Source organism: Phoca vitulina, unplaced genomic scaffold (genome assembly GCF_004348235.1).
Source record: "Phoca vitulina isolate PV1807 unplaced genomic scaffold, GSC_HSeal_1.0 scaffold88, whole genome shotgun sequence".
In the NCBI taxonomy this organism is placed as follows: Eukaryota; Metazoa; Chordata; class Mammalia; order Carnivora; family Phocidae; genus Phoca; species Phoca vitulina.
The window spans coordinates 3,315,527-3,339,651 of record NW_022589791.1 but is presented as its reverse complement, the minus strand read 5'-3'; the positions used below and the strand labels follow the sequence as shown (position 1 = coordinate 3,339,651).

Genomic DNA, 24,125 nt, shown 5'->3' with positions numbered 1-24,125 from the left:
CCCCCTTCATTCTTCCCCTCCTGCTATCTTCTTCTTTTTTTTTTTTTAACATATAATGTATTATTTGTTTCAGAGGTACAGATCTGTGATTCATCAGTCTTACACAGTTCACAGCACTCACCATAGCACATACCCTCCCCAATGTCTATCACCCAGCCACCCCATCCCTCCCACCCCCACCACTCTAGCAACCCTCAGTTTGTTTCCTGAGATTAAGAATTCCTCATATGGCTAAAATTAACAAGTCAGGAAATGACAGATGTTGGCGGGGATGCAGAGAAAGGGGAACCCTCCTACACTGGTGGTGGGAATGCAAGCTGGTGCAACCACTCTGGAAAACAGTATGGAGGTTCCTCAAAAAGTTGAAAATAGAGCTACCATACGATCCAGCAATTGCACTACTGGGTATTTACCCCAAAGATACAAATGTAGGGATCCGAAGGGGTACGTGCACCCCGATGTTTATAGCAGCAATGTCCACAATAGCCAAACTGTGGAAAGAGCCAAGATGTCCATCAACAGATGAATGGATAAAGAAGGTGTGGTATATATATATATATATATATATATATATACACACACACACACACACACACACACACACACACACACACACACAATGGAATATTATGCAGCCATCAAAAGGAATGAGATCTTGCCATTTGCAACAACGTGGATGGAACTGGAGGGTGTTATGCTGAGCAAAATAAGTCAATCAGAGAAAGACATGTATCATATGACCTCACTGATATGAGGAATTCTTAATCTCAGGAAACAAACTGAGGGTTGCTGGAGTGGGGGGTGGGGTGGGAGGGATGGGGTGGCTGGGTGATAGACATGGGGGAGGGTATGTGCCATGGTGAGTGCTGTGAATTGTGCAAGACTGTTGAATCACAGATCTGTACCTCTGAAACAAATAATGAAATATATGTTAAAAAAAAAAAAAAGAAGATAGCAGGAGGGGAAGAATGAAGGGGGGAAATCGGAGGGGGAGACGAACTATGAGAGACGATGGACTCTGAAAAACAAACTGAGGGTTCTGGGGGGGGTGGGAGGATGGGTTAGCCCGGTGATGGGTATTAAAGAGGGCACATACTGCATGGAGCAGTGGTGGGTGTTATACGCAAACAATGAATCATGGGACACTGCATCAAAAACTAATGATGTAATGTATGGTGATTAACATAACAATAAAAAATTAAAAAAACGAATTCCTCGTATCAGTGAGGTCATATGATACATGTCTTTCTCTGACTGACTTATTTGACTAAGCGCTTCACTGCAGTGGCCTTACCACGGTACACAGGAGATGCCACTGTCATCATAAACATTTTCCTTTCATTGAAGAGATTATTTTCTGTGGGCACCTGCCACAAATGTTAGATTTCAGAAATGTTCCCTGGAGTAGAGTAGGTTCCCATCGTACAGCTATGGAAATAATAATCCTGTCAGACGAAAATAAAAACAACTGTGAAGCTCCACTTACCACTGTCATCATGACCACTGGCTTCTGGGGTGCCCTGCCTCTGGTCCTCTTCAGGTGCCTCAGGGTAAATGACAGCAGTGTCTTGTTGTTGCAGGAACTCTTCAACGTTAGGATCATGGTTTTGTTCATTTTCTGCATCTGAGTCACATTCATCATCTTTTACTAAAAGAAATGCATACTTTATAGAAAGCAGTTTCACCACCAAGTTGTTACAAAGTTTTGCTAAATAAGAAATTATTTACCTTAAGAGAATATACACTATTGTTCTTGAATTTGTAGGAAATATTTACCGAAAATTAAAAACAAAATTCACTCATTCTGTTGTCCACTATTAAGAAGTCCTTTAGAAAGCATTATAAAAGTCTTGAAATTTTCACAATATCCCTTTTAAACTTTAGAGTGTACTTCTAGTCTATGTGACTGATAAACAAGACACAGAAAAGGTAATATAGTTGACTGAACTCTTAATTTCTCAATCAAGGATAAAGCAAGGAAAAAAAGGAGAAAACCTTAGTTCTCAAACCTTAGTCCCTCCTAGCAACCTACTGGGTATTTACTTAGAGTTGTAGCTTAAATCTGAATTGTGTTCAATTTATTTTTTTTTAAGATTTTATTTATTTATTTGACAGAGAGAGAGAGACAGCGAGAGAGGGAACACAAGCAGGGGGAGTGGGAGAGGGAGAAGCAGGCTCCCTGCCGAGCAGGGAGCCCGACGTGGGGCTCGATCCCAGGATCCTGGGATCATGACCTGAGCTGAAGGCAGACGCTTAACGACTGAGCCACCCAGGTGCCCTGAATCATGCTCAATTTTATATCACTTTCAAGTGCAGTTATGTGACTTCTTAAAAACAGTGTCAATAATTATCTATAGTTGGAAAAATTTCTAGTAAGAGTCAGGAGTATCAAATCCATAAACCTGCTTCTTATCTCCTCTATATTCATATATAAACAAGGATATAAACAAGGCTACTCTTCCTTTAATTCTGCTTCAATAAATGTTTAACAGTGGGCTTAGGGCAGAGGCATTTTTTCCTTCGGTTAGAAAGGTTCAAGAGATAATGGAATGCTTTCACTTTGAGAAGGTAACCCAGAGTGCTGCTGAGTTTCTAAAGCAGTACTGCTGCACCATGGTTTCCCTCCCATTTCCTCCACTGGCTCCAGAGGACAGTGTCTACTCCATGCTGGTGGTAACTATAATGGGTTGTATGGCTCCCAGGTGTCTCATGGCTGACTTCTTTATACACTTCAGGCTGAACTGTCAGTTCTAAATTTGTAAAACAGCATTTCTCAGCAGACTAAAATTGGGCCAAATTAAAATGCTGAGGTGTGGGCATGTTTTTGTGTAACAGTTATTGAAACAATCTTGCTAAATCTCCACAGTGGTAGTAAGTGAACTCCTCAGGGCAGCAGCTGTTTAAAACCTTAAAGCCAATGACATTATAGTAATGGTGACCCACCATTTTCCCCTCCTTTTTAATACAGCCAATAGCTATCAATTATTTAGCAATGGGTTACTGGCCAGGTGAGTGAAGACTCTTTAAGAGGAAAGCTGGTACTGTGGGTTTTAAGGGAGTCTGTTTCCAAATCCTCAACTTCTGTGTATATTTTTTCTTAGAATCTGGAAGGTTCTCTCTACTCTCCCCTTTCCACAGTATCCTTTGCTCAAACTTAAAAGGAAACAGAGAAGGGGTGCCTGGGTGGTTCAGTGGGTTAAGCATCTGACTCTTGATTTCAGCTCAGGTCATGATCTCAAAGTTGTGAGACTGTGCCCTGCATCAGGCTCTGTGCTCAGCTGGGAGTCCGCTTGTCCCTCTACCTCTGCTTCCCCTACCCCACCCCTGTTCATGCTGGTGTTATCTCTCTCTCAAATAAATAAATGAAATCTTTAAAAAAAGGAAGAAGAGCGGTGCCTGGGTGGCTCAGTTGGTTAAGTGTCTGCCTTCTGCTCATCATGATCTCAGGGTCCTGGGATCAAGCCCCCCTTGGGCTTTCTGCTCAGTGAGGGGTCTACTTCTCCCTCTCCCTCTGCCCTGCTCCCCACTCCTGCTCTCTCTCTCAAATAAATAAATAAAATCTTAAAAAAAAAAAAAAGGAAGAAGAAAAAAGCCATATCCCAGTACATTAATATGGTGCATTGCCTTGGAGTGTAAAAACCTCCAGGTTGCCAAAGGAAAAAATTCAAAATACTGATTGAGGAAAACTTTCTTTTCTTTCTTTCTTTCTTTTTTTTTCCCCACATAGCTTTATTTTTAAAGATTTATTTATTTATTTATTTGAGAGCGAGAGCGAGAAGGAGCAGGGGGAGGGGCAGAGGGAGAAGCAGACTTCCTGCACAGCGGGGAGGGGAGTGCTCCATCCAAGGATTCCAGGATCATGACCTGAGCTGAAGGCTTAAGGGACTGAGCCACCCAGGCACCCTGGGAAAACTTTCTTATTGATTAATCAAGACAACCTAAAACCACCACAGGTCTTCCCATTTTTCCTGTTTACATGGATTTCTATCAGGGGTAAAGCATGGCAATTTTCTGAAATGGGGATATTTTGGCTCTAGTTAGGAAGCTCTGAAATCAGCTATATAATAATATGGCCAGAGGGAGTGAGAGTAGTTTTCCTTTAATGATCTCATCTGTTCCATTCCCTAACTATTATTAAAAATTTCATTGCTCTTCAGGAACCTGGTCAGAGTATTCTCAAAAATCATTCCTACAATCTGTCATTAGCTGGAAAAATAAGCATTTTTGAATAGCTAAAGCAGTCCAAGTCAGTGTCACTGACTCTTTTCAATGTAACTTCAAAATTTCAAGTTAAACTAGATAAAACTCATGAGTGAAATTTATATTTTATGTGATTTATTATCGATTCCATATAGATTACAAGATGCTTAAAATATTTTTATCAAATTATATTTATTTCTATTAAAGTCTTCACTTATAAAAAATTTATAGTTTTTTACATCCTATTAAGTATGTGTGTATATATGTGTGTATATAGGCTAGATGCTAGAGTAATGAGTTTTTAAATAGTACACATTTTGCAGCATTATATAGTCTGTATTTTATACATGAACCTTGCATCTTCAATAAGTTAGAAGTTTACCTATGTACTGACTGGTTCTAAATGTACTACTCATTTGGAGACAAAAATTTTTATAACTAAAAAAAATTATATTAGATATAAATAATCTTCATCTCACTATTGAATAATCTATTTTTAAAAAAATTATTAGTTTTTAATTTTAACTCCAGTCTAGTTAATAAATAGCATAATATTAGTTTCAGGTGTACAAATAGTGATTCAACATTTCTATACAACACCTGGTGCTCATCACAACAAGTGCCCTCCTTAATCCCGTTCACCTATTTAACCCATCCCTCCACCCATCTCCCTTCTGGTAACCATCAGTTTGTTCTCTATAGTTAAGGGAATAATCTATTTTTTTTAAAGATACATTTATTTGCACTTTGTATATCCCTCATTATTTATAATTTATATATTTTTCATAAAGGAAATTTTTACAAAATCTCTCAAATTGTGTATTGACAAAATTATTTGAATTAGAAAAATGAAAATACACTTTTTTCTTGACAGAAAGTCTGATGAGGCTGATTGGTATAACAGTAATACCTGGCTTTGCTAGTTAGGTAATTAGGTACAAAATTTCCAGAAACTGAATGAACTAAGTTTGTAGCTCTAAGGCATTAATGAGAATATTATTATCTCATGTGGTAAGATAAAAGGATTTTTACACAAAATGTATTGGCAAAAGGTACTGAAATTAACAATATTTCAATTTTCCTAACCATTTCTGAATATATTAATCAAGGTGCCTCTAAGTGAGAGGAAGAAATAACAAAGGTCAAGAACAGGTAGCATAAGTACTTCGAGAAGTGTTGGCAAAGCTGTTTTGGTATATGTCCCAGAAAATCAGGGAGTGAAGGATTCTAGTGACTGGAAGATTCTAGTGAAGGAATCTTGAGCAAATTAGACAGCTTTGAATTTTTGCTTTCAACAGAATTGAAGAAGCATTTAATACAATTGTCAGTTAACAGGACATTAAAAGTATTTTTATTGATATATAACTGCACATCATTCTAAGGATGTATAAAGAATCAAAGTAAATCAGTTATCACAAAAATGTATTTCACCTTTTTATTTATGAGAATAAGGTTATCTGAGTGCTAAACAAAACAAGAAACAGAATTAATCCTGAACATTTTTTCTTCTAGAAATAAGTAACATTGGGGAACTTAGGGGGCGCTCAGTCGGTTAAGCGGCTGCCTTTGGCTCGGGTCATGATCTCAGGGTCCTGGAATTGAGTCCCGCATCAGGCTCCCTGCTCAGCGGGGAGTCTGCTTCTCCCTCTGCTTCTCCCCTCCCTTGCTCATGCTCTCTCTCAAATAAATAAATAAAATCTTAAAAAAAAAGAGAAATAAGTAACATTAAACTATTGATAAATGAACTAACTGAAGAATACTTCAGCTCCTTCAATCTCATTTCCAGTAACAATTTTTTGGTAATAATTATGTTAAAATTTGTAATGTATTTATGTTGTGGTCAACTGTGTAGTACTGATAATTATAAAGCAAAATTTCTCGTCTAAAGATGGATAAACTTACATATTTAAATAGTAGAGAGATGAGCAAATACATAGAAACATAATAATTTGGCTTTCTTTAGATATGACAAAACTCAGAGCTGACTGTGAAATATAAAATTACTTTGGACCACAGGTCTATATGACCATAACCATTTATTGAAGTGTAGAATTATAGGGTTATAATCACAAATTAGAGAGAGAGGCAAACATTTAATATAAAGATTAAAAATTATTTAGCTATATTTTTCCACTGGAATCATGACCTGAGCCACTCTCATGTGTGAAATCCATTTGACGGTATTTCTGATCAGCTGTCCTCAGGCTTCTTCCTAACTTTATCTTCCATTTTTCAAACTTTGTAAAACTATTAACTATATAAACAAAAAAGGGATGCTCAGAAGGAACAAAGGATGTTTTGGGTGAATTTTTCTCTCTCTGAATACTAAGCTGAGAGTACAGTTCTCTTAACTTCATGAATTGCAAAAGGAAGTCAGCTGAAGAAAGGACCTGACAAAGTTCTGAACTAATGATCGTGACCTTTGTACAATGTTTTTGTTTACTTTGTCAGCACATTATTCCCTAGAAGTCAAGGAAGTAACAGAAGCAAAGGCAAAACATAATTTTTAAGTTTAAATGCTCAAAAGCCTCAACCATCCAATTTCTATCCTTCTTCCCTTAAAACTACACTTATCAGGGCTTTATTAAATGTTTGCTTACTCCTAACTCCCCATGTTCCAGGGAAATAATGCAGCAGGGATCATCTTCCACTGGGTGGGGGAGACCTCACATTTCAGCAACAATTTAAGTTAATATAAGGTTACTTTACCTTCCAGATGTGATTTTTTTGGGGAGAGGGTGGTTAAGGGAATTTATATACTACTCAGTATTAAATGAAAGAATTTATTTTTGTAGTGAAGAGCAAAGCGTGAGGTAAAATACTGACACTTGGAATTGTGAATTTTTTTTTGATAGCATTTTGCCTAAAAGGGCAAATGATCTGTAACTCTGGTAATGTAAAGCATCTAACTTTAACATTAGGTAAAAGAGTAATAAGCAGCATTCTTTCATGTTCATTAAGACTATTTTAACTAATAATACCGAGTTTAAATATTTTATATAATGTGTAAGTTAGCATGACAAATATTTGATAACAACATATTTGAATACATTATTCATTCAAGTTAAACACAACCAAGTTAAAGGCAGAATATAAAATCTTAGGCAGCAGGTGCCATAAATCATCACATATCCCATTATTATTTAATTAATTTGGAATGGATCTTTAATAACAGCATGAAGATTTACTCTTTGTTTTACAGAACTGACTGACAAGTATGGAAGGGCCTGTTTATATTATAGATGAAAATCTCTTTTGACTTATTACTATGAAATATACTCATCTTACATAATGAAAGATAATTTATAGGGCTCTATGGAATATGCCTAAAATGCACTGCAGAGAAAAGAAAAAACTAGAAGTGTTAAACCAAAAAAGAGAAGAAAAAACAAAATTTAATTAAAATGGTATGATAGAAATTTCTAATTTATGATTGAATAGACAAAATACAACTATACTACTTTGAAGTACAGTATTTTGAGGAAATGTTTTAATAACTTGGAATTCATCTTAGAGTTCTTGCTGACTTATGTGACACAATAATAAGTGCCTGGTGTTATCATACATAAGATCTTGATTTAAGTTTTCCACTTACTCTTTTGCTTCTTAAATCTGATTTGAATCCATTATTAAGGAATAGCGTTAAGTCTCAGGGAGTATGTACTTTTAGTCACATAGAAACAAATTTTCTTGTTTACTATAATTTAACTTCATCTTAGCCTTTTTCAAAATCACAGAAATTATAAGAAAAAATTTTGATTCTCTTGTTTGCTGTGACATGTTCACTCAGCTCATCAATATTCATGATTCTCATCTAGTTTATAGATAACTCATGATATTTGCTTATTCTTTTCCCTTCTGCTTTCTGTCTTGTGGGCAACTCAATGCAGATCCTGGTAACTAATAATGAAACTCAAAATAGTTAAATCTGTATTTCTACAGCTTTGGTAAAAAATTTGATATAAATTCAAATCATCATTTAAATACTTATTTTCTGGATTATCTGTAGATTGTTCTTGTCATCCTTATAGAATGGAAAATATGCTGTGTTAGATGAATCTGCAAATTTACACTGTATTTAAAGAATATAAACTTCTAACTTTTCATATAGTGCCCTATATGCCTACATACTGAAACACTGAAGAAGGTCAAGATAAAAGAGGAGGAAACAGACTAAATTCACGACTCACAAATGCAAAAACCAGCGACACAAAGAGACCTTGTTCAAAGGCTACAGTATCAAAGAAATCAACGAGCACGTACCTGCACATCCCGCTTCATCTGCCTGAGCTTCAGGCCCCAGGATTTCTTGTCCTTCCTTTCCTGCTAAAATCAAAGAACAAAGGATTAAAATAGATCCATGTGGCACAAACATCTTTAACATCTAGAAATCTGAAGAGGAACTTTTAGATTATATTTAATTTGGATTTTTTTCCCTTTTAGAAGTAATGTGTCCTTGAAAAGTGAACTTTTTAGAAGAGGTTAAGCAGATAGTTTTACCAAACTCACAAATGTATCTTAGAGAAGCAAAATTAGTCAAGATTTAGACATAATCCTGGAATTATACATATAACTATACACATACTGGGATTTTAGTGTTTTTTTGGGAGAGGCGTTCTACCTGTAGGTAGCAGGATTCCTTTCTTTTTTTTTTATTTCTGCAAAGTACAAGTTTCTACATTTTAGGCACTGTGCTAGATGATTGATAAACTTATTTCCTTTAACCTTCATAACTACCTATAAGTAAAAAAAAAAAAAAAAAAAAAAAGACAACCAAAACTTGAGGCTTGAAGAGGTTAAATAGCCCAAGGACACACTGCTATTAGGTGGTAGAAGTGGAATCTGAATTTAGGTCTGAGTGGTTGTAAAACCTACTTCCCACTCCGCCCTTGCCTGTATGACCAGAGGACCAGCAGCTAACTAGAGGAAGACTGTACTAAACTTCACTATGTCCAGAGTAAACACCTAGGGCACTATACTTTCTCTTTCACTCTATTCATTATTCTAACTACTGATAAATCATAGTAATAACAGTACTGGTAAACATTTTTAGATGTCAGTTGTCCTCCTTTGCCACCTTATAGTGAGTTGACTGTAGTATCCTATACAGAATAAGATCAGAGTAAATAGGTATATTATTTTAGCAAGCAGAAAGTATGTTTTGTATATTCAGGTACATTTTATTTATTATAATAGTTTATTAAGGACATGTACACATATAAAAACATGAAGGAGTTAAAAACTGCTTTTAAAAAAACTAGCAGCAGAGAATACATAATTATGATCAGAATACTTATAAAGTCATGCTAAAACATCACATCATGTAGTTAATCTGCACCCCAATCAAATCCCATTGAATATGTCAGTCAAAAATCTTGATTTAGATTTCCCCTAAGTTTGATAATTGAATTGAGAAATAGAACACTAATCAAGTAAAATCTTTGCTCCTATTAAAGCATGTATTTCTGTAAGTGCCTTGGATTATCAGGTGGATTTATTCAGCAGATTTTCTTTACTCATTAACTTTTATATTAGTACTTAAAGATGATCACTATGTGAAAATAGTTAAAATATGCATAAACCTCTTTAGATCAGCATGGAAAACACTGTCTAAAGTAGATAATAAAAAGATTAATGTCTGATAAATAATTCTCATTTTATACTTGCCATCAGCAAAATGACAATTAAAAAACCTGTGCTAAAGTATTTATAATATAGTAGGACAAACACCAGTGTTGGCTAAGTGTTTGCAATTCTCTAACATCTTTTTTCCTCTCTCTGAAGCATCTACTTAAACTAAAATAATAAACAGTGTGACAGTTGGATAGGATAGTAATATAGTTATTTATTGTTGATCGATCTATGTTCTTTATTTCTCCTGAAATGAGAATTAAGACAGCCAGAGTTACTTACTAAGATGAAAGATGACAGTGATACTAAAAGTTAAAATGATATTTTGGACAATACTAATTTTACTACTTATAGTTATTATAGCTAATTAAAAATCTGTCTGCAATTCAATTAAATGATTTCTTCATTTCTGCTCAGGATAAAATCTAGTCTCCTTAGATGAGCATTTAACATACTTCAGAATTTGGTCTCAGACTTCTTTACTGCGATTTAAAGACTTGAAGTCTCCATTCTTTCCCTCATCACTGGGTTTGGAATTTTGGTTGAACAACTAAAATCATATTGCCTAACAAAAATAGAAAATATCCTAATGCTGGTCTGCAGCATGAACACACCTCTTTCACTATGGAGTGCTGCCAGGAATAGGCTCCTTCCTGCTTCATCCATGGACCAGCATGAGGGTGTACTGGAACCGCTAAATACTGTTCAAGCAGCCTTCTCCCTCATGTGTTCTGATCTTACTTAGAGCTTAGAAAATATAAGGGTAGTAAAGTAACAGAATCTCCTTGTGCATAAGATTTTCTCTCCTGTAAGACTTACTAATGTCAACACACTGTGATTGACTAACCTAAATGCAACCTAGAAAGGTAAACTGGAATGTTTCTAAGGCTTTTGCTTTTATTCTAAATTCCAAAGAAAATACATAAATGAGGAAAAATTCTCAAGTAAAAGACTTTGTTTTTTCAAATAGTGGCAAAATATAGCTGAAAAATAAGTCATGAAATACTACTCAGCAATAAAAAGGGACAATTTATTGATATATCCAACACTTCAGATGAATCTCTCAAGAAATTTGGAAGGTGAAAAAAGTCAATCCAAAAAATTACACACTGTATGATTCTGTTTATATAACATTCTTGAAATAACAAAATTATAAAAATGGAGAAGAGATGTGTGGTTGTGAGGGATTAGGGTTGGGGCAGAGGGGAGGGGAGGGTGGGCATATAAAAGGCAAGGAGGGAGCTTAGTGGTGATGGAATTGTTCTGTATCTTGTCTATATCAATGTTGATATTCTGGTTGTGATACTATACTACAGTTTTGCAAGACGTTACCAATGGGGAAAACAGAGTAAAGGGTATACAACAGGATCTCTGAATTATTTGTGAATCTGGAACTATCTGTGAATTATTTGCAAATCTATATCTCAAAATTTAAAGTTTAATTGAAAAATAAGTCAATGGCTGATATCACAAATTTAGATTAAAAGAGATAGCACTTGTTTATTTTGCCATAAGATGGAATTCCTAGTAAGTAAAAGCAAGAATGGCAAATGCAATTCATGTTTTTTAAAAAATATATTATAAATATTAATAATTCCAACAAAATATAACAATTCCTCCATTTTGCTCCTACTAAAATTAGCTGATTGATTCTAACCTTATTTTTTTTTATTTTATTATGTTATGTTAATGACCATACATTACCATCATTAGTTTTTGATGTAATGTTCCATGATTCATTGTTTGCATATAACACCCAGTGCTCCAATCAATATGTGCCCTCTTTAATACCCATCACCAGGCTAACCCATCCCCGCACCCCCCTCCCCTCTAGAACCCTCAGTTTGTTTCTCAGAGTCCATAGTCTCTCATGGCTCATCTCCCCCTCCGATTCCCTCCCTTCATTTTTCCCTTCCTGCTATCTTCCTCTTCTTTTTTTTTTTTTTTTTAACATATAATGTATTATTTGTTTCAGAGGTACAGGTCTGTGATTCAACAGTCTTGCACAATTCACAGCGCTCACCATAGCACATACCCTCCCCCATGTCTATCACCCAGCCACCCCATCCCTCCCACCCCCCACCACTCCAGCAACCCTCAGTTTGTTTCCTGAGATTAAGAATTCCTCATATCAGTGAGATCATATGATACATGTCTTTCTCTGATTGACTTATTTCACTCAGCATAATATCTTCCAGTTCCATCCATGTTGTTGCAAATGGCAAGATTTCATTCCTTTTGATGGCTGCATAATACTCCATTGTATGTATATATATATATATATATATATATATATATATACCACATCTTCTTTATCCATTCATCTGTTGATGGACATCTTGGCTCTTTCCATAGTTTGGCTATTGTGGACATTGCTGCTATAAACATCGGGGTGCATGTATCCCTTCGGATCATTACATTTGTATCTCTGGGGTAAATACCCAGTAGTGCAATTGCTGGATCGTATGGTAGCTCTATTTTCAACTTTTTGAGGAACCTCCAAACTGTTTTCCAGAGTGGCTGCACCAGCTTGCATTCCCACCAACAGTGTAGGAGGGTTCCCCTTTCTCTGCATCCCTGCCAACATCTGTTGTTTCCTGACTTGTTAATTTTAGCCATTCATGTTAACCAAAAATCCAGAAGGCTTAATGTCAATGGCAGGAGAGAACAGTTCAAAGTACAGGACTGGTTATTAAGCACATGTTCAAAATTCTAAAACTTTCATTTCGAATTCATACCAGTGTGCTTCTAACCATTTCAAATGTGTTTGTGGGAAGATTTTATAGCAATTTCTAATAAGGTGCAAGAAGTGGGTAACTGAACCAGATTTTCCTTTCCTGCTTTCATCTCTTCCTCTGTAACACGCATGCACACATGCCATGAACATTTATACCTGCCTTTTCTCAAGGTGACCCCTCTGTCTAGAGTGCTGTTATCCATTCCATCTGAAAAACTTACTAATCCTATTCTTGAAACATCAGTTCACATTTCTCTCATTCTGTAAGTCTTCCCCACCCTGCTCAGAAGTAAATGCCAATAGATTCCTGAATTCAAACATAAAGTGTTCAAACTTTAATTAGAAATGATTTTTTTTTACTGTGTACTTTCTCAGAGTATTTCCAGAAGGCTTCATTTTTCTCTCTTGTATCCTCTAATTTCTATATATGTGCATATATTTTTGGTATAATTGTCCATCAGAGTCACAGTAAATGTAATTCACAATCTCCATGAATACCTGTTAACTTAAACAAAGGTAAAAAAATATATAACTGAGGTCAGATTTGGTTAAGATGAAATAAACACAAACTACCCTGTGTGTTCCACTGAATGCAGCTAAAAAAACCTGGGGAGAATTCATGAAGGAGTTAAAGACTCTACAAGATAAATCATAGCAGGAAGACTGGGGAAGAAGACAAGACAAGAATTCAAAGTACCACTGAATCACTGAGGAAATAATTTCTCCTACCCCCTGGCCTGGATTCAAGGCAGCCTAGATTTGGAGGTGGGCACTGGGGCATGGCACAGAAAAACTCTAGGAAGGCCCTCTAGCTTGGGCTCACGGAATAGGAAAGGGCTCAAAGAAGGGAGAAATCATTTTTTTCCCCTCGATTCTCTTGTGTCCCAATCCCTAGATCATCCCAAGGTAGTGGCTGAGATCATGGTGACAGCAAGAATGTATAGGTACCTAAAATGCCAAGAAAGGGGAACCTTCTTATCCACTCAGAGGAGCAGTGGCCCCAAGAGGATGGTACAAACTTTCATCAAGTTCTTCCTCTCCATCTTCTTGTAGCTCTTCTTCCTGCTGGCATAGTTGTGGGAAGTATCTGGCAAAGTATGACAAAGGAAGTCCTGGATTTTTGGATAGAGAATGGACAATGAAGTCCCAGGGAACTGAAAGTACTAGGGAGATCATGGAAAGGGAGAGTGCAGGAAAGCAACAGTACAAAGTTGCTTGTGAACTCCTGGGTTCACATCCAAACTTCCCATGTATGGATCTGACTACAGGCTTTGAGAACTGAAGTAAGGATAAGACCATTAATCATGTCCCAGAATGGCCACTATAGGGCACAAATCCAAAAAGCACTGTAAAAGCTTTGAAAACTGAACTGATATTGGAACCATAATCCACAGAAAGTTATTTAGGATGTAGAGCCTGATACAACTGGATAAGTTGCTTGCTAAACCAAAAATATCAAAATGCTCCACAGGATTTAAATAAGACCAAGAGTCTCATAAGATAATATTCAAAATGTCCAGGATACAATCCAAAATTACTTAGCATATGAAGAACCAGGAAAATCTCAACTTCTATATAGGAAAAGATAATCAAAAGATGGCAACACTGAGAACACAGAGATGTTGAAACTATCAGACAAAGGCTTTAAGCAGCTAAGAGCTAAGGATGAACACTTGAAAAGAATGGAAAGACAGAAAGTCTAGGCTAATTCTTATCAGCAAAAAGAGGATATAGATAGGAACCCAAAGGAAATTTAGAATTAAAACTATCATAACAAATTTTTTGGAAAAAAATCACTGGACGGATGCAATAGCAAAATGGAGATCAAAGAAGAAAGATCAGTGAATTTGATGGTAGGTAAATGGAAATTATCCAATTTGGACAATAAAGTGAAAACATTTAAAAAAATAAGCAGAGTCTCAGAGATGTGTGGGACAATAATAAAATATCTAACATTCAGTTAGAGTTCCAGAAGCAGAAAAAACACTACAGAAAAAATAGTTGAAAAAATAGTATCTAAACCTTTCCAGATTTAATAAAAAACACAAACCAATAGATTAAAGAAGTTAACTGAATCTCAAACAGGACAAAGCCCCCCAAATCTGGGCTTAGACCATCAATCAAACCCTGATAACTAAAGTTAAAAAAATTCCGAAAAGAGACAGAGAAAATCATACACAACTATAAGGGAACAATGACTTAAAAGAAGGCAGATTTATCATTAGAAATTAGGGATTTCATAAGGAAATGGAACATTTTTAAAGTGCTAAAAGAAAAAAACCTGTCAGCCCCGAATTCTATATCCAGTGAAAATATACTCTGAAAACAAAGGTAAAATAAAGATACTCTCAGATGAAGGAAAGTGAACAGAGTACACTACCAGCAAACCTGATATACTGCTAAAGGAAGATCTTCAGAAAGAAAGGGAAATGATATTAGAGGAAAATTTGAAATGTCAGGACTGAAAGAGGACACAAGAAATGATGTAGTCTACATGACAGCTATAACATAAAGGAGGGAGGGTAATGGAACCAAATGGGGGTAAAGTTTCCATATTTTACTTTGAGTGGTGAAATACTTATTCTAAGTAGACTATGAGAGGTATGTACATTCTCATCTACAGAGCAACTACTAAAAAATCAATACAAGAAGATATAGTAAAAAATGAAATAAACAAATGAAAATTGAATATTAAAAAATATTCAAATGATTCAAAAGAAGGCAAGAAAGGAGAAACAGAAGAAATTTTAAAAAAAACCAGAGGGAACAAATAGAAAGCAAATAATACAACGGTAGACCTAAATCCAAACATCAAAACTTAGATTATATGTAAATGATCTAAATGAGCCAATGTAGGGGATAGAGCTTGTTAGAACAGATTAAAAAAAAAACAAACAAAAACCTAAGCCCCATTTATAGCACCCTACAAAAAAAATTATTTCAAGCATAATATAGATAGGTTAAAAGTAAAAATTTGGAAAAGAAATCTAGAGTGACAATTTTACATCAGACAAAGTAGACTCTGGAGCTAAGAATATTACCAGAAATCTAGAGAAACATTATATAATAAGAGGGCCAATTTACCAAGAGGACATAACAATCTAAAAGAGTATGCACTTAACAACACAGCTTCAAAATATGTGACCAAGAGAACAGAAAGTAGAGAAAAATCCATGTGTATAACTGGAGACTTCAATACTCTTCTCACATTAATTGAAAGAACAAGCAGAACAAGTTAGAAAATCAGCAAGAATATAAATGAACTAAGCAACACGAACAACTACTCCATCCAATTAACATTTGTAGAACACCCAACAACAGCAGACTACACATTCTTTTCAAATACACATAGAACACTAATGAAGACACACTATATCCAAGATCATATAATAAAACTTAAACTTAAAAGAAATGAAATCATACAAAGTTTGTTCTCTGATCATAATAAATTTAAACTAGATATCAATAGCAGAAAGGTAAGAAAATCTCCAAACACTTTGGGAATTAACATATTTCTAAAGAATCCATGGGTCAAAGAGAAAAATGAAAAAACACATCAATATTTGTGGGATGTACATAAAGCAGTGTTTAAAGGGAAATTTATAGTATTAAATGCTTATGTTACACGAAAGTTCTCAAATTAAAATTCTAAACTTCTGTGTTAAAAAAAACAGAAAAAGGAACAAAGTAAGTCCAGAGCAAGCAGAGGGAAGGAATAAAGAGTAGAAATCAATAAAATTAAAGACAAAAAAAGGAAAGAAAAACAATGAAAAAGAAAGCTAGTTCTTTGAAAAGATCAATAAAATTAACAAACCATTAGTAAGACTGACAAACAAATAGAGGGAAGTCACAAACTACCAACATCAGGAATGAAAAGGGAATATCACTACAGAGCTAGGAGATAGTAAAAGGGTAATAAGGGAATACTCTGAGTTCAAGGAGTAAACATTATGATATAACATTTTTGACTCTTGAAGAGTTTATTCTTTTTTTTTTTAATTGAATGATAGTAGGTGTTAAATTGCTATGGAGCTCATATATAAGAATGTTAAAAATGTAAGTATATTTAATATGCTAGAAATTAGATTGTTTTCAACTTACACTTAAAATGAAAAATTTTGTATGCTCATTAAGAAATTTGGGAGGCAGTTTATAATTATTTTATATAATATAAATTTGGAGGATAATAATAGTACCTCTTAGGGTAGCTGTGAGGATTAAATTAAATTTAGTATGTGCTTAGTCCTATACCTGGCACATAGGAAGTGCTATGTAATTGTTAGCTATTTTCCTTAATACAGTCCTGTAAGGTGAACATCTCTACACACATAAATTTGAAAACTGAAATGGACCAATTGCTCAAAAATTAGAAATTATTAAAACTCATCCAAGATAAAAAAGCTAACTTGAATATTCCTATAACTGTTTTAAAAATTGAATTTGTAGTTTAAGATCTTCCCCCAAAACAAAACTCCAGACCCAGATGGTTTCCCTTGCAAATTTTATCAGACATTTAAAGAAGAGCACTAATTTTAAATAATCTTTTCAAGAAAATAAAAAAGGAACACTTTCTAATTCATTTTATGAGGCCAGAATTTTCCTGATACCAAAACCATATAAAAATGGTATAAAAAAGAAAGGAAACTATAGACCAATATCCTTAATGAAAATGGACTTAAAATTTTTCAACAAAATATTACCACATCTAATTGAGCAATATGTAAAAGGAAAATGAGTGAGTGGGGCTTTCCAGGGAATCCAACGCTGGTCCAATATTTGAAAATCCATTACTACATTTATTGTATTAACAGACTAAAGAAGCAAAACCACATGATCCTATCAACTGACACAGAAAAACCATTTGAAAAAACTCAACATCTATTCATGATGAAACTGTCAGCAAACTAGGAACAGAAACTTACTCAATTTGGTAAAAGGCATCTACAACAAACCTTATGTTAACATTACACTTACAAAAGACTGAATACTTTCCCTTTAAGACTGGGAAAAAGGAAAATGTCTACTCTTTCCACTCTTGATATTTTATGTCCATAAACAGGAATAAAAAGTATACAGATTAGAAAGGAAGAAATAAAACTGTCCCTATTTGAGAAGATTGTCTACATAGAAATCCCAAAGAATCTACAAAAAATTCCTGGAATTAGCAAGTCCACAGGATACAAGGTCGACACACGAAAATCAATCATATTGCTTGCTATATTAATAGAAATGAACAAATGGAAACTGAATTAAAAACAAAACATTCCAATAGTTTCTCCCTTTAAAAAAGAAATACATAGGTATAAATCTAACAAAACATGCATATAATCTGTTTTTGAAACTACAAAACACTAAAGTGAGAAATCAAAGACTTATGCAGCATAAAAAATCAACATATAAAAATCAGCTGCAATTCTATATACCAACAATGAACTATCTGAAAGAGAAATAAAACAATCTCACATATAAGAGCATCAAAAAAAAAAAAATTAAAATGCTTAGAGGAGTAAATTTAACTAAAGAGGTGAAAGATCTATACACTGAAAACTATAAGACATTGATAAAAGAAATTGAATATGATACAAATAAATGGAAAGCTATTCTGTGTTCATGAATTGGAAGAATTAATATTGTTAAAATGTCCATACTACCCAGAGCCATCTCTAGATTCAATGAATTCCCTACCAACATTGCAATGGCATTTTTTTTTTTTTTTTTTTTACAGAAACAGGAAAAAACAATCTTAAAAGGCCCTATTTAGCCGAAGCAATCTTGAGAAAAAAGAATGAAGGAAAGGGGTTTTGCTTCTTTCTGATTAGGATTTTTAAAACTTTTTAATTTGAAATAGTTTTAGACTTACAGAAAAGTTGTAAAACTAGCACAGACTTCCAGTATACCCTTCAACCAGCTTCCCTTAATGAGACCATCTTACATAATCACAGTACTATTATTATGGAAACCATTATATTAATGTTAATATATTAACTAACATACAGACCTTATTTGACTTATGCAAGTTTTCCCACTAAGGCCTTTTCCTTTTCTGGTTCAGAAACCAATTCTGGACCCACAGTGCCTTTAGTTGTCAAGTCTCCATAGCCTCCTCCAAAATTTCACAATCCAATCATGCCTCTGAGAAGTTGCTTTAGTCTTTGCTTTTTCTTATGACCTTAACACTATTGAACACCGATCACTGGTTTTGTAGGGTGCCCCTCAATTTGATTTCCCTGATGTTTTCTAATGATTGGATGAGGAAATACGTTGTCAGCAAGAATACCACTGAAGTGCTATGCCTTTGTTAATATATCTCACCAGTGGCATATAATGTCACTATATTTTATTACTGGGACATTAACCTTGATCACCTAGTTAAGAAGGTGTCTGTCAGGTTTCTTTATACTAATTACTATGTCTTTAATATTAATAACTATCTGGTGAGGAAATACTTTGATATTATGCAAATATCCTTTTTCTTCATATACTTTCACCCACTAATTTTAGCATTCATTGATGGTTTTTTTTTTTTTAACAATTTATTTATTTATTGGAGGGAGAAAGAGAGAGAGAGTGAGTACACCTGAGCGGGGGGGGGGGGGGGGGGGGAAGGGCAGAGGGATAGAATCTTCAAGCAGACTCCCTGCTGAGCTTGATTTCAGGACCCATGAGATCATGACTGGAGCCAAAACCAAGAGTCGGATACTTAACCGACGGAGCCACCCAGGTCCCTGCATCAATTATTACCATGGTGTTTGCCTAACAGCGATTTTCCACTTCCCTAATTACTTCTTAATTTATAACTGAAATTCTACTATAAGAAAGAACTCTTCCTTCTCTCCCATTTATTATTTATATCAGTATGGATGTATGGATATTTACTTTATTCTACTGATTATAATCCAGTACTATCATTATTTATTTTGCTGCTAAAATTATTCCAGATTTGGCCAATGGGAGCTCTCTCATGTTGGCTCTTGGGCCCTTTTCACAGAATGACTTTTTAAAAAACACTTTCTTGTTGTTCTGGGTTTAGCTTATATTTTCCTTACCTCAGTTCTAGAATCAGCCATTTATGCAAAGAAACTTGGTACCTTTTATTGGAGAATGGTACTTGAGTCCCAGATCTGGGCACTAGGTATGCTAACTGCTACTGGGTATCATTGTTTCCATGCATTCTTAGCAAACAGAGCTAGGAAATATATGTATGTATACTAATACCTGCATAAAGCCCATCTATATTTTTGTATCTATGTATCTTTATATATATTAAGAACCATGAGTTCATATTGATACCTCTGATTCCAATAGAAAGCCATAGGATTTATTCTAGACTTCTCACTTTTCCTTGTTTGTAACTTCTTTCTCTGATAGTGAGAAATTTTGGTCTCATTATCCTCAATACATCCACTTATTTGTTCAGTTCCAGTATATACATAAAGTAGTTTCAGAATAAACCATAGCTTTTAAGAAACAAATTTATTTACTAGAGGGAAAAGGGGGATGGGGTAGTAGGCATGGGGGGATGACACATCTCTGAGCATACCTTTTTGTATAGCTTACATATATAACCATGAAAATGTTTCCCATTCACACAAAAATAATTTAAGTCACTCAGCAGACAGGGAGAATGGACAATGAAATACAAGCAATGACAAATGAACCTCACTATATTGTAAATGAGGTGTATAACACATTGAAGGGGGTGGGAAAGACAAGAAATAACCTAAGTAACTTTGGAAAACAACATTTTGAATATATACTATAAGGATAATGACAAAAAGAACTGTACATATTGTGATCTAGGTAGCAAATTTGTTTGACCAGGATTTTAAAGAGAAGAGAGTATACAACTGAGGTTCAAGACTGTGGGAAAAGCCCAAATTCCTTCATTAGTGTCATCTCTTAATACTTAGATATTTAGAGGTAATTAAGTATTAGAGGTGTATATTTAGTGCAAATGAAATTGGATTCTCTAAGTACAGCCAGAGCATACCTCTGTGGTCATGTGGGCCAGTCTTTTCATTTTATAGATGCAGAAGTGGAACTCAAGAGACATAGTGGTATAAATGAAGACTAGAAACCATGTGCTGAGCTTTTTCTACATTACACACTACTTTGGTTGAAAAAGGTTCTAAAGAGTAGGTTAAACTGACCCTTGAGAGAGAAGTATAATATGATTCAATGATGAGCTATATAGTGATTGATGTATTCTTTGCATAAGATTACTATAGTATTTCGTTATAACCTGTGCCTAAGAAAGCCTTTTTGCTATGGATAACATCAGAATATTAAATATTTTTATTGTAAAGAAGTTTTCATTTCCTTGGCATTTTTGTAAACATGCAAATTTCTATAGAGTTTTAAAAACTTCAAGTCAGAAAAATGTTTAAGTCACTATTGGGATCATTTTTTCAGCTCATCAATTAAAAAAATAAGGAATAACAAACATACTAAACAATATTTTATATTATCAGATTAGTTACTAGTTATTAGATTACTTTCTAAAACTAAAATTATGAGAGGCCTATAAAAACAGGTGTCTCAAAAGTAAGAGCATATATTTAAAAACGTTTAACTGACAGAAGCATAAGAGTTTTGGGTTGAACCACAAGAAGCTCTTATAAGATGCGTATAGATATGTTGGAGAACTGCCAAGTTATACTATCCTCCCTACACACAACAGGACTTAATTAACCTACTTTTATTTATTTTTGAAAGTGAACATGTCCTAGTTTACTTAATATCTACAATAAAAATATTGCTTCTTCTCTATATTCCTTCTAAGAACTTGATCTAACTTGAGATTTTATTCACAGCTAAGAATAGCTTTTTAAAGGTACTTATTACATAATTAACATTTCAATGGCACATTATATTTTCAAATATACTTTGGATTGTTGATTTACACTATGCTACAGATCTGTGACTATCAGTTCCATATGCTGGTCTCTAGCATGGACCACTTTCTTCTCTATTGCTTCTCCCTTTTCTTAAAAGTTTTAAAGTAACTCACTGGCATAAATGGTGTGGCTTCTATTAACTGACAGTAAAGGGGCTTTGCTTCACTATTTCTTGGTCACCAAGGAACCAGAAAGGAAACACTTCACTCAGCAATTTATCTTCGAAAAACCTAAGTTGCAGCTACTCTATTTTGGAAGCAAAAACTCTGCTAATCTCTTTTTCAATAGCAGGAAATTTTACATACTGCTGTCTTCTTGAAGTTTTAGTAGTGATATGATCACCCTACACTTTTCCCCTTGTTTTTGTTTGCTTTTCACACTGGATAGTAGGTTATGAATGGGATGCTCAAGAAAGAACACAAGAAGAGCAGTGCAGACAGGGCTCATGAAAGAAAAGAATCTGAAGGTAACTGTGAAAACACTGGAGCTCTATCAAGCAGGCTGACTGCCCTTTAGAGCAAGCTCCTTTCTCGGTAACTCAAGTTTTCTTTTTCTGCCTCAGGAGCAGGTTGGTTTGGTCAACTACGTACAATCTGATAGACTAACTTTTCAAATTCAGCCACAGGGATCATCTTGAGGAGCCATAAAACAATTCAAAGGTAGAAGTACTCTGTTCGTATCTGAAGCCCCACTACAGAAACTTTCATTTAAATGCATGACTCAATGGTAACCAATTAAATGAATTATTAAGAGTTACTAACCTCGATATTTGTGAATTTAAATTAATGCAAGAAGTCTTGGTTGCCTTGCATCACTGGGCAGTGTTGCAGATCTGTTTTGCACATTTTCACAAAGACATTTTAAACTCTCACAATGGGAAAGGATACTTTTTAACTATCTTGATTTGTGATTTTTGGTGGCTGATAATAATTTCTTACTTTGGTCAAAATAGTTTATGAAAGGAACACAGTTTTGTGTTTACTGATTTGTTCTATTTGGTCAGACAAGACTGTTTTGAACATGGTATGACACACATAAACCTTTCATTTTTTTAAATTAGGTGTGGTAAAACCTAAAGTAGTGCTTAGACAGATTTAGAAATGTAGTTTATTTACAAAGAAATGTATCTCAACTGGAGGATTTTTTTTCTTTATGGGAATTTTAAGTAGTTTTTAGTGTCTGAGAATATTCTCTTTAAAATAATGCATGTTGAATAATAATGACTCAAATGAAAATAGTTAGGTTACGGTGGGAAGTAATGTGTAATTCTAAATATCCTATGACTTGGGTATCAACTTTACCATAAAAGTTGGTTATATATAACTCTTTAGGTAGGTTGTATACAAAACAAATTGTAATTATTATACAAATCATAATAAGTATTAATGTTCACTACATGTTTCATTAATTTTATTTACCTATACTTATATTTTTTGCTTCATCATCATATATAATTAAGAAGACCCTAGAAGGAAATCATTGTATATACCCACATTTTTACTCTTTCCTGTGTTCTTTCTTCCTTCCTGATATTCCAAGATTCCTTCTTTTACCATTCCCTTTTTATTTAGACAGTTTCTCTTAACCATTCATCTAGGGTAGATTTGCTGGGGACAAATTCTTAGTGTTCCTTCATTTGAAAATGTCCTGATCTCTTCTCCATTCTTAAAGGATATTTTCTCTGGATACAGAAATCAGGGTTGACAATTCTTTTCTTTTAGCATTTGAAGTGTCCCATTTCTGCCTGGCCTCCACAGTTTCTTATGAGAAATTACTTTCATTCAAATCATTTTTCCCATATAGATAAAGATATCCCTTTTCTCTCTTTGCTTTCAAGACTTTTTTCTTTGTCTTTAGTTTTTAGGAATTTGACTATGATGTGTCTTGGCATGGATTTCTTTGGATTTATCCTGTTTGGGATACAGGTTTATGTCATTTGCCTAATTTTGGAAAATTTCAGCTATTAATTCTTTGAATACTTTTTCAGCCCATCCTCATTCTTTTCTCCTGGAATTCTGAGGACATAAACATTAGATCTAAACAGGCTGCTCAGACTCTGCTCTGTTTTTCCAGCCTATTTTCTTTCTTTTGTTCAAATTGGGTAAATTAAATTCTATTGTTCTATCTCCATCTTCATTGATTGTTTCAACTGTCTTTCCATGCTGCTACTGAGTCTGTATACTGAGTGCTAAAATTTTATTTACTGTATTTTTCAGTTCTAAATTATCTATTTGGTGCTTCTATATATTTTCTGTTTCAACAAAGAGACTGTATCTTTCTCTCCATCCTCTTTTTTTTTTTTTTTTTTTGAAGTATAGTGACACAACATTGTATTAAGTTTAGGTGCACAACATAATGATTTGACATTTGTATACATTCAGAAATGATCACCACGTTAAGTCTACCATGTGTCACCATACAAATTTATAACTTTTTTCTTTTGATAAGAACTTTTTAGATTTACTTTCTTAGGAACTTTCAAAATTGCAATACATTATTAACTATAGTCCCCATGTTGTACATTACATCCCTATGACTTATTTACATTATAACTGGAAGTCTGTACCTCTTCATCTCTTTCACCAATTTTGACCCCCCACCACACTCCCCTCTGGCAACCACCAAACTTTTCTTATATCTGGAGTTTTCTTTTTTCATTT

The 24,125-nt window shown here is 34.4% G+C and overlaps 1 protein-coding gene across 4 annotated transcripts in view; it reads right to left on the bottom strand.

Annotated features, from left to right (window-relative positions):
- The window catches only part of ZEB1 (zinc finger E-box binding homeobox 1), a 185,642-nt gene that overhangs the window by 23,568 nt on the left and 137,949 nt on the right, over positions 1-24,125 (bottom strand). For 2 of the 4 annotated variants that reach the window (XM_032395859.1, XM_032395857.1), the window contains 2 exons: positions 8,464-8,523; positions 1,487-1,648 (listed from right to left, as the gene is read on the bottom strand). Coding sequence is in view for 2 of the 4 variants with exons in the window: in XM_032395857.1 (XP_032251748.1) it covers positions 1,487-1,648; positions 8,464-8,523 (222 nt within the window). In the remaining 2 variants the exon portion in view is untranslated. Of the gene's footprint in view, positions 1-1,486; positions 1,649-8,463; positions 8,527-24,125 lie in introns of all 4 variants that reach the window. The other 2 variants (XM_032395856.1, XM_032395858.1) reach the window with 1 other exon arrangement.